Source organism: Leopardus geoffroyi, chromosome C2, assembly GCF_018350155.1.
Source record: "Leopardus geoffroyi isolate Oge1 chromosome C2, O.geoffroyi_Oge1_pat1.0, whole genome shotgun sequence".
NCBI lineage: Eukaryota > Metazoa > Chordata > Mammalia > Carnivora > Felidae > Leopardus > Leopardus geoffroyi.
In genome coordinates, this window is record NC_059333.1 from 45221614 (window position 1) to 45234505 (window position 12892).

The following is a 12892-nucleotide window of genomic DNA, read 5'->3' on the forward strand; positions in this document are numbered from 1 at the left end:
CATTATTGGTTTGAATAGCTTCATTTGTATCCTTTTTATTCATGTTTCTTTGCTAAAACTGAAAATATCAGAAGTAATCATATCTGCTTAACCACTGTGGTTTTATAATCACTTAATTTTTTTTTCCTTCTTGCAGTGGGATGCCATCACTGAAATGGATGAACACAATAGGCCCATTCACACGTACCAGGTATGCAATGTAATGGAACCAAACCAAAACAACTGGCTTCGTACAAACTGGATCTCCCGCGACGCAGCTCAGAAAATTTATGTGGAAATGAAGTTTACATTAAGGGATTGTAACAGCATCCCATGGGTTTTGGGGACTTGCAAAGAAACATTTAATCTGTATTATGTGGAATCAGATGAGTCTCATGGAATTAAATTCAAGCCAAGCCAGTATACAAAGATTGACACAATTGCTGCTGATGAAAGTTTTACCCAGATGGATTTGGGTGATCGTATCCTGAAGCTAAACACAGAAATTCGTGAGGTGGGTCCTATAGAAAGGAAAGGATTTTATTTGGCTTTTCAAGATATTGGGGCATGCATCGCCTTGGTCTCTGTCCGTGTTTTCTACAAAAAATGCCCCTTCACTGTTCGTAACTTGGCTATGTTTCCTGACACCATCCCAAGGGTTGATTCTTCTTCTTTGGTTGAAGTAAGGGGCTCTTGTGTGAAGAGTGCAGAAGAGCGTGACACTCCTAAACTATATTGTGGAGCTGATGGAGATTGGCTGGTTCCTCTTGGAAGGTGTATCTGCAGTACAGGATATGAAGAAATTGAAGGTTCTTGTCACGGTAAGAAAGATGCATTCAAATAATTTATCATGCATTTAAATAATGTTTTTAAAAGGTAAATTTATTATACATTTATTTTCAAGTGATAAATTTTTAAATGCTATTACTGGTAGAATTAATTGTGCAAGAAATTATTAACTATAAGATAGTTTCTTATTACTTTTCCTCCTGGAGAGGATATGTGAAAATATAAAATAAATTGTATACCATGACAAGTGTTGCTCCATATTGAATTCGGTAAACCAGTTAAATACAGTTTAAGCTCTAGCATACATAACTGTATATAAAATACCGTTTTCTACCATATAACAAATTACCTTTTAGTTGTAATAATAATATTTCTGTAAGATCTGTCAGGAAATATTAACACAATACAAGGGTAATTAAGTTAAAGCCATACCTTTCACATTGTTATGATAATAAACTACCTGTAATTTTCAAGGTAGAACATTTTTTTTCTTTATATATGAATCATTTTGTAAGGGCTTATTAATCTAATAAATTTATACATTAAAAATTTTTACATAAAGATAATATATATCAATTGTGTTTGGATTAAGATCTTATAATCAAAATATAAAGGGGCGTCTGGGTGGCGCAGTCGGTTAAGCGTCCGACTTCAGCCAGGTCACGATCTTGCGGTCCGTGAGTTCGAGCCCCGCGTCGGGCTCTGGGCTGATGGCTCAGAGCCTGGAGCCTGTTTCCGATTCTGTGTCTCCCTCTCTCTCTGCCCCTCCCCCGTTCATGCTCTGTCTCTCTGTCCCAAAAATAAATAAACGTTGAAAAAAAAAATTAAAAAAAAAATATATATAGAAATAAAATTATTGTAGACAAGTATTAACATAGTGCAGATATTTCCCTCTTGATGGTAGGTGATTTATAAGTTTCTTTTCTGTAGTACCATATTAAATTTAGTGATTTCTTTTTTTGTGGTATATTCATGTTCTTTAAAAAGGATGATAATAAGAAAAAAACATACTTGTATGCATGTAAGGGTCATGGGAAATATATGTGGTTTTTTTTAAATTTTTTTAACCTTCTTTATTATTGAGAGACAGAGAGAGACAAACTGTTAGCAGGGAGGGGCAGAGAGAGAAGGAGACACAGAATCTGAAGCAGGCTCCAGGCTATGAGCTGTCAGCACAGAGCCCGACACCGGGCTCAAACTCACAAACCTAGAGATCATGACCTGATCCTAAGTCAGACGCTTAACTGACTGAGCCACCCAGGCGCTCCATGTGTGTATTTTTAAAGGTTTTATCTATTTATAAAACACTTGGGTTCTTGAATGTTCAAAAGTTCACTAACTCTAGTCAGTTCTAATGATTTTATTTGGTTGTTTAAAAATATTTGTATAGAATCTGTGGTATATTTTTATAAAGCATGAACCAGGTTTCCTCCACTATTTAATTATTAAAAGATGTTTCATTGAAGTTTATCAATATAGATTTAATTCCAAGTTTTTATTTACCCATAACAAGGATTTACAATGGAATAGTCAGAAATGATTCTTTGAAGGAATTTTATAAACATTTCTATATGTTGGAAAATAAACTAAAGAAAGATTAATATAGATGAATAAATAGTGGGATTAAGAGGATAATAAGTGCTGAGGATACTGATACTAATCATGTAGTTTTACCACATTTTAAATTAGGTTGAAACTAGTCATTCATTGGTAAAAATAATAAAGATTTTAAAATACGTGAAGAATAATTCCCAGGATTTATGTGATTAGCTTTTATTAAATATTTGTATTTTTGTGGCATTAATCACAGAATAAAAGGTAGTGTCAATTATTGATGACTAGATTTTTTTTTTTGGTTAATATGTTTGCTCTGTGAATTTCATTCTTCAACGTTTATTTATTTTTGGGACAGAGAGAGACAGAGCATGAACGGGGGAGGGGCAGAGAGAGAGGGAGACACAGAATCAGAAACAGGCTCCAGGCTCTGAGCCATCAGCCCAGAGCCCGATGTGGGGCTCGAACTCACGGACCGCGAGATCGTGACCTGGCTGAAGTCGGACGCTTAACCAGACTGCGCCACCCAGGCGCCCCTCATTCTTATTTATATACCTTAAACTCTTCCACTTCCAGTTGTTAGATAAGGATGATTTTGGACAAATGATAATCATTATCAGCTTATGTAGAGCTACTGCTAGACTCATCTATTTTTATAGCTTGTTATCTTTATTTTAATTTATTTGATTGTAGAAATGCAAGAGAGTGGGTATAGTACAATGTTCATCATCTTGTAGTGGATGGCAGGAATTGGAAGAATTAAGCTTGAATTCTAAATCCATGGCTTATTAACTTTGAAATCACAGTTGCCTTATCCATAAATAAAGTACTGGTTGTAATCAACTCATGATAAAGTATATAGAGAAATATTAAAAACATGCACATATGCTTGTTCCAATTAAATACAATAAATTGCTATTTAAGAACACAGGGGAAGTCAGAGTGGATGCAGAGACCTCATTTTTAGAGAGAGGTATCTTGTACTACCACCAGTCTCCATTTTAGAGTATTTATATAAGTGTCTGTTTTGATGCATTGCATTGCCCTTTTATTTTCTTTGATAATAATTTTTATCAGATTCTATTGCCATCTGTCAACAACTTATTTCACAACCTAATCTTTGAATTACATGTAAACTAAATGGTAAATTAATTGGAACTTATATGAATAAAACCATAGCTCAAGGAAGTATATGGTCACATATATAATGTATATGTATGTGTGTGTGTACATACATACATATATACACACACAATTAATTTGAGCTATTAACATTTTTGAGTATTTATCTGTTAATCACTTTTGGTAGGTTGGTAGAGATAAATACTGATAAGCCTTATGTTTTAGTTATCTATTGTTACTGAGAGATAAAACAACCCAAAATGTATTAGCTCAAAACCACACTGATTTATGATTTCTCAGGCCTCAACAGGATAATTCTTTTGCTGTAGGTTAAGCAGAGGTCAGCAGTGCAGCTAAATTCAGCTGTTGAGGTTGACCAGAGCTGGAACGTCTAAGACAACCTCTTATCTTCCAGAGTTCCTTTCCATATGTTGTCCCATCATTTAAGAATCTAGTTTAAGATATTTTACAGTATGGTGGCTACCTTAAGAGGAAATTTTTCACATGGGCAGGTAAAGAGTGGGTATATGAGGGGGTAGTACACAAGGGGGTGAATACCTGGAAATATGTTTATAGGGAGCTGGCAATGTGACAGTATATCACAGTCCACTCTCTGGATTCTCAAGATTAGTGTCTCTCCTTCATGTACACAACCCCACATTCTCCCAAACATTTATTCCATTATGGCATCATGTTGAAGTCCAGAAGAGCACTGTTAAAACCAGCTCCAGACGTAAATGAAGCTTCATAGCTCAAGTTCCTCTTGATCTGGAGAAATAAGAACTAAAAAGATAAATTATCGTTCCTTACACAGAACACATGGGATAGGGACAGGATAATTGTAAAAGATTTTCCCGTTCCTAAAGGCTAGGAACACAGCAGTTACTGGTCCATTGTGATTCTGAGATACAGCTGGATGTTGTCAAGATCTCTTATAATAAGAGAGGGTAATGAATGTTCTTTGATTGGAGCCCAGTTCTGCTCCCTGGGATTGGTTCTCTGTGGTACTTAGTTTCATTCTGTGGTTTCTGGCTCTGCCTTCTGAGTCATCCCGTCCCTCCCTCCCTCCCTCCTTCCTTCCTTCCCTCCCCTGTCTCTGTTTATTTTCATCTTCCTTATTTATAAGAATTATTTATGTGTCTGTTTCACAGGGCTGTCAGATAAAGGAGTATTTTAAAAGCATGTGTGTAATTAAGGGTAAGAAATTTATTGCTATGAATGACCATAGCATTGAGAACCAAGCTCTGCTGATAGTTAAAGGTGGACACTAGTGGTATACCTATGGAATGCTCTGTGTCTTCTTATTTCTGTGAAATAGGAAAGTTTTATTCAAGGAGGGTTACAGTAGATCTGGTTGCTTTAGATCTGGAAATCCCTAAAAATATCTTTATCCCTCATTTATAAATCAAGATGCTAAATTACTGAGAACAGAGTTTTATTCCCCAGGGCCACTCAGTAACTAATACCAGACTAAGAACTAAAGCCTAAACATTTTTAAGTCTGGTCTTTGTGTTTTTCCTCCCTACTTTGTTCCTTCTCCCATTCCTCAGTTTTCTCTTTCTTTCTGTTTCTCTTTGATTTCCTCATTCCAGGCATCTATACCCTTAATCCTGATTTAACTTTTCCTGCCTGTCCACCAGTGCAGAGGAGCCCTAAGTTATTATTGATCATTCATTAGGGCTTTTTTTCCTGTGTTTATATTTTGGAATCTGATATGAACACAGAACAGTATCTACATATCTATTCTGAAATTCAGGATACTGATAATGATGGAAAAAATTATAGGCTTACCTGAACTTTGCTGTTAGATACGATAGACAGGAAAAATTATAATGAGGTTTTAGGGATTCTGATAATTTACTTGAATAGATTTGAGAACTCTTGGTCTGCTATATAACAAAAACACGGTAAGCTGGTTTAAAACAGAATTAATCTGTGTTTACTCATACTATCAATTATTTATGAATGATGTGTATTTATTTGCATTTAAATAACTCATCATTATATTTTATCCTAAAAGTTATACTACTTAATATTTGAACATGTGATTCATTTCTCTGTAATATTGTTAAGGCATATCTAGATCCAAATGCTAGGTGCGTAAAGGGGAGAGGTTCTTTTATTCTTGCTATCAATCAGGTTTAAATAGACATAAATATTATATTATGCAGATATGCTAAAATTTAAAACCAAACAGTCATTTAGGTTATTCTGTTATATATAGTAAGCAGTATTTTATTCTCGGCACAAATCTCAACTTATTTTTCATAACTATTAATTTTATCTCACAGGTTTATAATTAAAACTATCATACTTAGGCATAGTGGTGTTACATATTTTATTTTTTTAATTGTCTTAATTTATTCCACAAAGAATTTGAATAAAAAATAATGTTGATTCATGAAGCATTAATTTACATCAAATAGTCTTTCACTGCATATATCTAAGAATATCTTAACACTATGGAAGAAATAATTGGAAACAATTAACATGAAAAATTGAATGCAATTTTTGTTCAGTAGTGAATTTTGAAGTGATATGAATTTCTAATAAATTCCTCTTGGATATTAATTTAAAACAAATCTCATTAAGACAGTGGCACTTGTACTTAGAGATAATAGAGTTCGGGCTTTTACGCTTGTGTATGTACAAACACACGGCAAGGATATATTCTTCCAGCCTTTAAGTATCACATGATGTAATTTAACAAATAACACTTGACTATGGAAAGAAAAGTTCTAAAACACTGAGAATTTTTTTAAACACTCTTCCTCTTTCTACATATATGCTTTTACTTATGTATTTTTCTCTAGTGCTGCTTTAAAATTCATGAGGAAAGGATTCTGGCAGTTCTCAGACCATTGCGTTACTGTTCACTGAATGAATGGGATATACAGGGCCTTTGGTGACATAGCTATTGATTTGATCTCCTGAAGAGTGTTGTTATTAAGGCTTCATGGCTCTGTCCTCTGCTGCAGTTCAGAAACATTTATGCTCTGTGTTTATGATCTTCTGTCTAATCATGTTATCAGAGGTGATTGTGGAAGCAGAGAGCATAAAGAAATTTTGAGACACCAGGATTTGCTGACATTAAATAAGGGGGTTTGAGGATATGATGGAAAGCTAAAAGTTGAGATTGGGATCAGAAAAAAAGGGCATACTTATTGGCCCAAATAGTATCTTCACTTTCTAAAGGTTTTCAAAACTAAATATAAACTCTTACAATATAACCTTCAATTCCAAATAAAGCTGCTTTTTCATGAAGCAATTCCTGACTTTCACCCAGCTTGAGAAGAATATGAAATCAAGAGGCTCCAAGGAGTCTAAAAATAGAAGGTATTCTTTCCAAGAAAGATAAAGCTAAATAATTATATTTTGTTCTTTGTCACAATTTTAAAAATAGGTTAAAACATAAGCTGGCTTGAAATGATCATTTTTAGTATGTGATTTTAACTAAATTTTAACTTCAAATTTAGTAACTATTTTACTCTCTGCTGACTTGAATGCTAAAACTCCTATTTCTATAGGGGCTATCCTTAATTTAAAAAAATCCTTTCTTAATGCATATATTTAAAAAAGATATTGGAGAACCTGGGTGGTTCAGTCAGTTGGGCGTCCGACTTTGGCTCAGGTCATGTTCTCATGGTTCCTGGTTCGAGCCCTGTGTCAGGCTCTGTGCTGACAGCTTAGAGCCAGGAACCTGCTTCTGATTCTGTGTCTCCCTCTCTCTGGCCCTCCCCAACTCATGCTCTGTCTCACTCTCTCTCTCAAAAATAAATTAACATTTTAAAAAATTAAAAAGATAAAATTATTTAGCATCTCTATTCACTTTTCAAACATAGTATACTATGCCATCCACTGAAATTGCTACCAATCTTGAAATTTAGTTCTACCTTTTAAAGAAATAGAATTAATAGGTTTATAAAGTCACCCCTTAGATACATCAAGATATATTAAGTTTTTATACTTGCTATTTTTTCTTTATTATCTCCTGTTACCTGGGTTCATTATGCTATTTGCTGAAGTATATTTCTGATCTTTTGGCAAGGTACTATAAGTGTTTAAACTCTTCATTTAGTGTATATTTAAAAATAGGTTTATTTTAACCTCCTTTTTCAAAGATTATTTACTTGGATACAGAATACTAGGTAACTATTATATTTCCTTAACATTCTGAAAATATTATTTCCCTGTCCATGAGAATCTATTGAAATTGTAGTTGCTAATGTTCTTCTAATTCTTATTACTTGGGAGATTATAGGTTCCATATATTTGGTTTTCAGTTACATTATGGTATAACTGGTGTGCATTTATTTTTTCCTGCTTTGCGTTTTTTTTTAATATTTTTTAATTTTTTTTTTTTTTTTTTGAGAGTGAGGGAGGGGCAGAGTGTGAGCAGGATAGGGGCAGAGAGAGAGACACACACACATAGAATCTGAAGCAGGCTCCAGGCTCTAGCTATCAACATAAAGCCAGATGCAGGGCTTAAACTCATGAGCTGTGAGATCAAGACCTGAGCCGAAGTCAGATGCTCAACCGACTGAGCCACCCAGGTGCCTCATGCTTTGCATTTTTTTAAATTAAGAAAGTGTGTGTGTGCATTATTTTTTTCTGTTCTCTATTTCTAGAATATATATTAGATATTTGTTAGAGACTTTCAATATTGTCATCTTTGTGATTTTTAAACTATTTAACATTTAATATCAACTTTAGCATTGATTTCTAGGTTATGAATTTTTCACTCTGACTATACCTAGTTAAGTTTACCTCATCTATTAAGTTATCTTTATCTTCACTAGTTTTTGCTATTCATTTTTTTTTTAAATTTCTCATTTGTTGTTTTTTTTATTTCTGCCTGATTTGTTTCATAGTTTTTCTCTTCTATAGATTCTTTATGGATCTTAGTCACATTAAAATTAATTTTGAAAGAAATTTGTTCTAAATCTCCCGATCTCAGTGTATTGGTTATATATTTAAGCATTACTGTCTTTTTTTCTTTTTTTCTTTTTTTGGAATTGTTACTTGTAGGGCTGTTTTCTATTTCTCTCTCTCTCTTTTTTTTTTTTTTTTGTTTTAATTTGGAGATGTTGTAGTTGGGCTAATTCTGCTCCCTGAGGCTTTATATAAAGCTATAAAGCAAACTTAAGAGCACTAATAAATTTACCAAATAATTCATATTGGAATTCTTGGTTGATAGGAGTTATACCCAATGCGGTGATTCAAGGATCTAGGCTTCTTGCATTTAGGGAAACCACCATCTTTTAAGAGTTTGGTAGTTATCTGTGTCCAGAAATTGCAGCAGGAGATTGGAGAAGGTACAGGTGATTTTTAACCAACTCAAATATGAAGAGATACATCATTTTACGTACCAACAGTGAGAACTGATTATATAGTCACACCTAGCTGGAAATAGAGGTAAGATGTTGTTAAGTGATGTCCCTGACTCAGTAGTTACTTTCCAACAATGCTTCTCTATTAAAGAAGAGGAGGCCCTAGTTTCTGTAGCTACTTGGTCATCTCTGCTGTAGTCTACCACTTTACCCACAAAATGTGTATGCTCATCCTCATATATCTGGTAATACAAAGTTTTCTCCACTAGGTTCACATATGTTTTGTCAACTGGTGACCCACAGATTGAATGAAAACCTACCTTCTCCTAACATAAAATACACAATAGTTGAAATACATAGAAAACCTTTCTTTCTTAAGAAAGAATAAACCCAGCCATAGCCATGATGGATAGGCATTGTAAAGAACAGATCTGGGCATGTGAGTTCACTGGGACATTATTACCCATTGTTCTCAAAGGCCATTGACTCCACTGTGAGCCTCTTTTATCATCCTGACAACTTCTGGAGTAGTTATTGGTGGCTGAACAGCTTTCATACCTGTTTTATGGTAATGTTTTGAGAGCTTGATGATCATTTCATAGCTATAGGAGACCAGACCAAATTTGTTGGCAATAAAATTTCCTAAAAGTCAAATTAGACTTTTAATCTATCTGTCAATCCAGGTGCCAGAAACTACACAGAAGTCTACACCCAAAGTTCTTTCTTGGACATAGTTTTCAAGTATGAATGCTTAACTAATGTATCTACTTGCTTTGTTATTCATATGCTTTGTTAACCTAATGGCATCTAAGTTGAGGTCATTATAAAATAGGGGTGGGTAGATCTTGGACATAGGTCTGAGTCTTTTTGTTTAAGATGTCTTAATCTGTTTTTGGTGCTCAAGCTGCTTTTTCTTAATTTCCTCTCCATGGGATGGAGCAGAAGTGATCTTTTATAATCCTGACAGCACTAAAGTTCTATACTCTTCTTTCCTTTTCTTTGAAACTTTCAATCCAGCCAATATTGATTGAGGTCACCTGTTCCTGGAAATAACTTGTTAGATGCATCAAGTTTCAGTCAACACAAATAAATCAGTACTTTACCTGCCTTCCAAATTATTGCAGATAAAATTTTACAAAGAAAGTTACTATTATGTAATGTGGTCTCCCATCGGTGTAGTCTCCTATTACAATTTTACATATCACTTGTCTTCTGACTGCTAAGCTAATGCAATATGTTTTAGGTTTTGGTTTTGGGTATATCCCAATTGAAGAGGATGTATATGTATATGTATGTGTATATGTATATGTATATGTATATGTATATGTATATGTATATGTATACACACACATATGTATGAGGATATATTTGTAGATAGATATTTAAAAGCTGAGAAAACAAAATTCCAAATTCTAGAGTCTAACATATAGTTTATTTTTCACATACATTAGACCCCAAAGTGTGCCTGGTTGTTGACAGTTTTCCCTCATACAAAGAATAGAGAATTACACCATTTCCACTTGTAGCTTCATTATCACATATGGCCTTATAGTCATCTGTATCCAATAAGTGGAAGAAGAAGGAGAGCATATACAACACATACCTTTTTCTTAAAAGTTTTGGCATAGGAGTGACTTATAAATTTTACCTACAGTTGCCACACTTGTAAAAATTACATAATCCATAGAGTAAAAGCTTTTCAGTGTGCACCTTAATATTAAGCTATGTTTGTCCAGTAAGTATAATCAGGTTTTTTTTCTATCAACAGACAAGCAGAAGATGTGTAACAATGTTACATCAAAGCAGATACAAACTGAACTAATTATGCTAAATTAAACAGTAAAAGAAAAGTTATTTGTATGTATCCATACCTTATTCTGTTTTCATAGAAAAGGAATAGGATTCAACTATTTTGAAGAAGGGGGTGATTATTTATACATAGCATCCACAAGTAAACATTCAGCATAAACCTTACACTGGAATATTATGTAGTACATTGAAGACATAATGGCAACATTTTACCAGAGAAGAAAAAGATGTTACTTTTCATTTCATAGAAATATAATAAAATAATAAAGTATTGTATTTATTAAATCTGTATATAATTCAGATTAAATCATATTCTAAGCATCAAAACAACTATAAATAGTACAATTATAATATGCATATTAAAATTTGGGAATAATTTCATGTTAAAAATTTTTCATTATATATTCATAGCTAGCTTTGGAAGTACAGAGGTATGATTGACTATTCTCCATATGAACAAAAGTGTAGTAATTTGCATTTTCAGATATTTACATATTTAAACTCTAGGGAAGTATATTTCAAAGGACAACAAAATTGTAAGAAAAACAAGCATCAAAGGAAAAACTTGATGCAGAAAAAGGAGTGGGTGAAACAATGTAGAGATATAAGTACATTTAATACGTTTATTTGGTTTAAGAAATCTTGTGATCCTTTGTGAGAAAAGCATTCTTGATTTCATTTATAATAAGTTACTATAATTACCTAGGAGTTAGTGATAAATACACATTGTGATGACATTGGGGGACATTAATATTTTTGAGTCTTTGGAAATAACAACAGTATTAAAGAGATCACTGGTGTTCTCAGTTATGCACATGGCCTTTTTAAGAAGTAAGTCTTTTTTTGTACTTGAGATTTTTCTTTTTTACATATAATAGTATACAGTAAAAGAATTTAGTGTTAGAAATAGCTTTCTATCATGATTCTGTATGAGCAATAAACTTTGATAACCAGTTACTATTTTCAGTCTGAGCTTAGGACAAACTATCTGTTTTCGGAATGAGTTCCAATAAATAAGGAATGTGGTATTTAGTCTCAGTTTTACAGGGAACTGTAGAATGGTGATAAATTTAAAGGGATGGAGATTTCCAATTGCCAGTTGCTATATACAAGGACTATCACCATATAAAGAAGCACGCAATACCAAAATTGATGGGAACTCTGGGAGCGTAAAAACAAGTGCTGCTTTATCTTCAACAGTGGGCAGGGAAAAGGCATGATTTATTCCTATTATTTGACAGCATCAAAAGTGACTGTTAAAAAAGTCATGAAAACCTCTTAAAAGATGCAAACCCTGTTTCTTTGGACAGAAATAAACAACCATTGTTTTGGATAGAATTCTTTAAGTAGAATCACTCCATTTTTTTTTTTTTTTTGTCTTTTTATTAAAATGACTAATATCCGTATTTCTTTGTTTTATTTCTATTCTTGTTTTAAAGTTAACTATTACCCAGGGTGGGTTGTTTTTTACCCTATCACAGTGAAAAATCTTATATTATTTATCTCTATGTTGACCAAATAATATTTTTAATAAAATTAATTTTAACAATTTTAATTGGTAAAACTTCGAAACGACAATAAATATGGATTATGTGAGAGCTTTTTAAAATACTTTTTAAAATTAATTTACTAATTGCATTATGACCAAGAGCATACTCTTCATAAAGTCTAATTATATGTGACTATATTCACAAGTAATTCAGATTGCTTAATGTGAATGAATTTGCCAGGCAGATGAAATGTTATATTTAATTGTATACTTTTCAAAATTATTCTGTAAATAGCATACATTAATTAGATGATATTTTTGTTCATGATAGTTGCTGAATATTTAAAAGTTTCACAGGCATCTATTTAAGGGGACTATAAAATTCCTCTATAAACCTATTGATGAGGTATAACAATATATTTCCTTAGATGACCCATCTTTGGTCAAATTTAAATTAATTTGGTGTCAATGCATTTATTTAATGTTGAATTATACGTTTTTCTTACATTTTAAAAAAATTGGTCAGAGGGTATCCTAATGCAATGAAGTAAAAATGTGTTTTGAGTGATGTAAAGAAGAATAGAATAATTCTTAGATGAGAAAGTGTGTTTGTGGATGATAAACTGAAACATTCAGAAGATATAAATATTAATTTAGAATCATAAATCACATTCAAAATTCTGATTTCTCATTGTTTTAGCTACTTTGAACTCAGTAAAAATGATTATAAATTTTATGTGAAATAATAAATGGAATGACATGTGGATTATTTGAAAAGAACAGTAAAGGTGAGCAAGAACCCTGACAGATATTAAAATAT

General features: G+C 32.8%; 1 protein-coding gene across 7 annotated transcripts in view; it reads left to right on the plus strand.

Moving 5' to 3' along the window:
- The window catches only part of EPHA6 (EPH receptor A6), an 868006-nt gene that overhangs the window by 165132 nt on the left and 689982 nt on the right, over positions 1-12892 (plus strand). For 5 of the 7 annotated variants that reach the window (XM_045501713.1, XM_045501716.1, XM_045501714.1 and 2 more), the window contains one exon: positions 137-800. In XM_045501713.1, coding sequence (XP_045357669.1) covers positions 137-800 — 664 coding nt within the window. The remainder of the gene's footprint in view (positions 1-136; positions 801-12892) is intronic. The other 2 variants (XM_045501718.1, XM_045501719.1) reach the window with 1 other exon arrangement.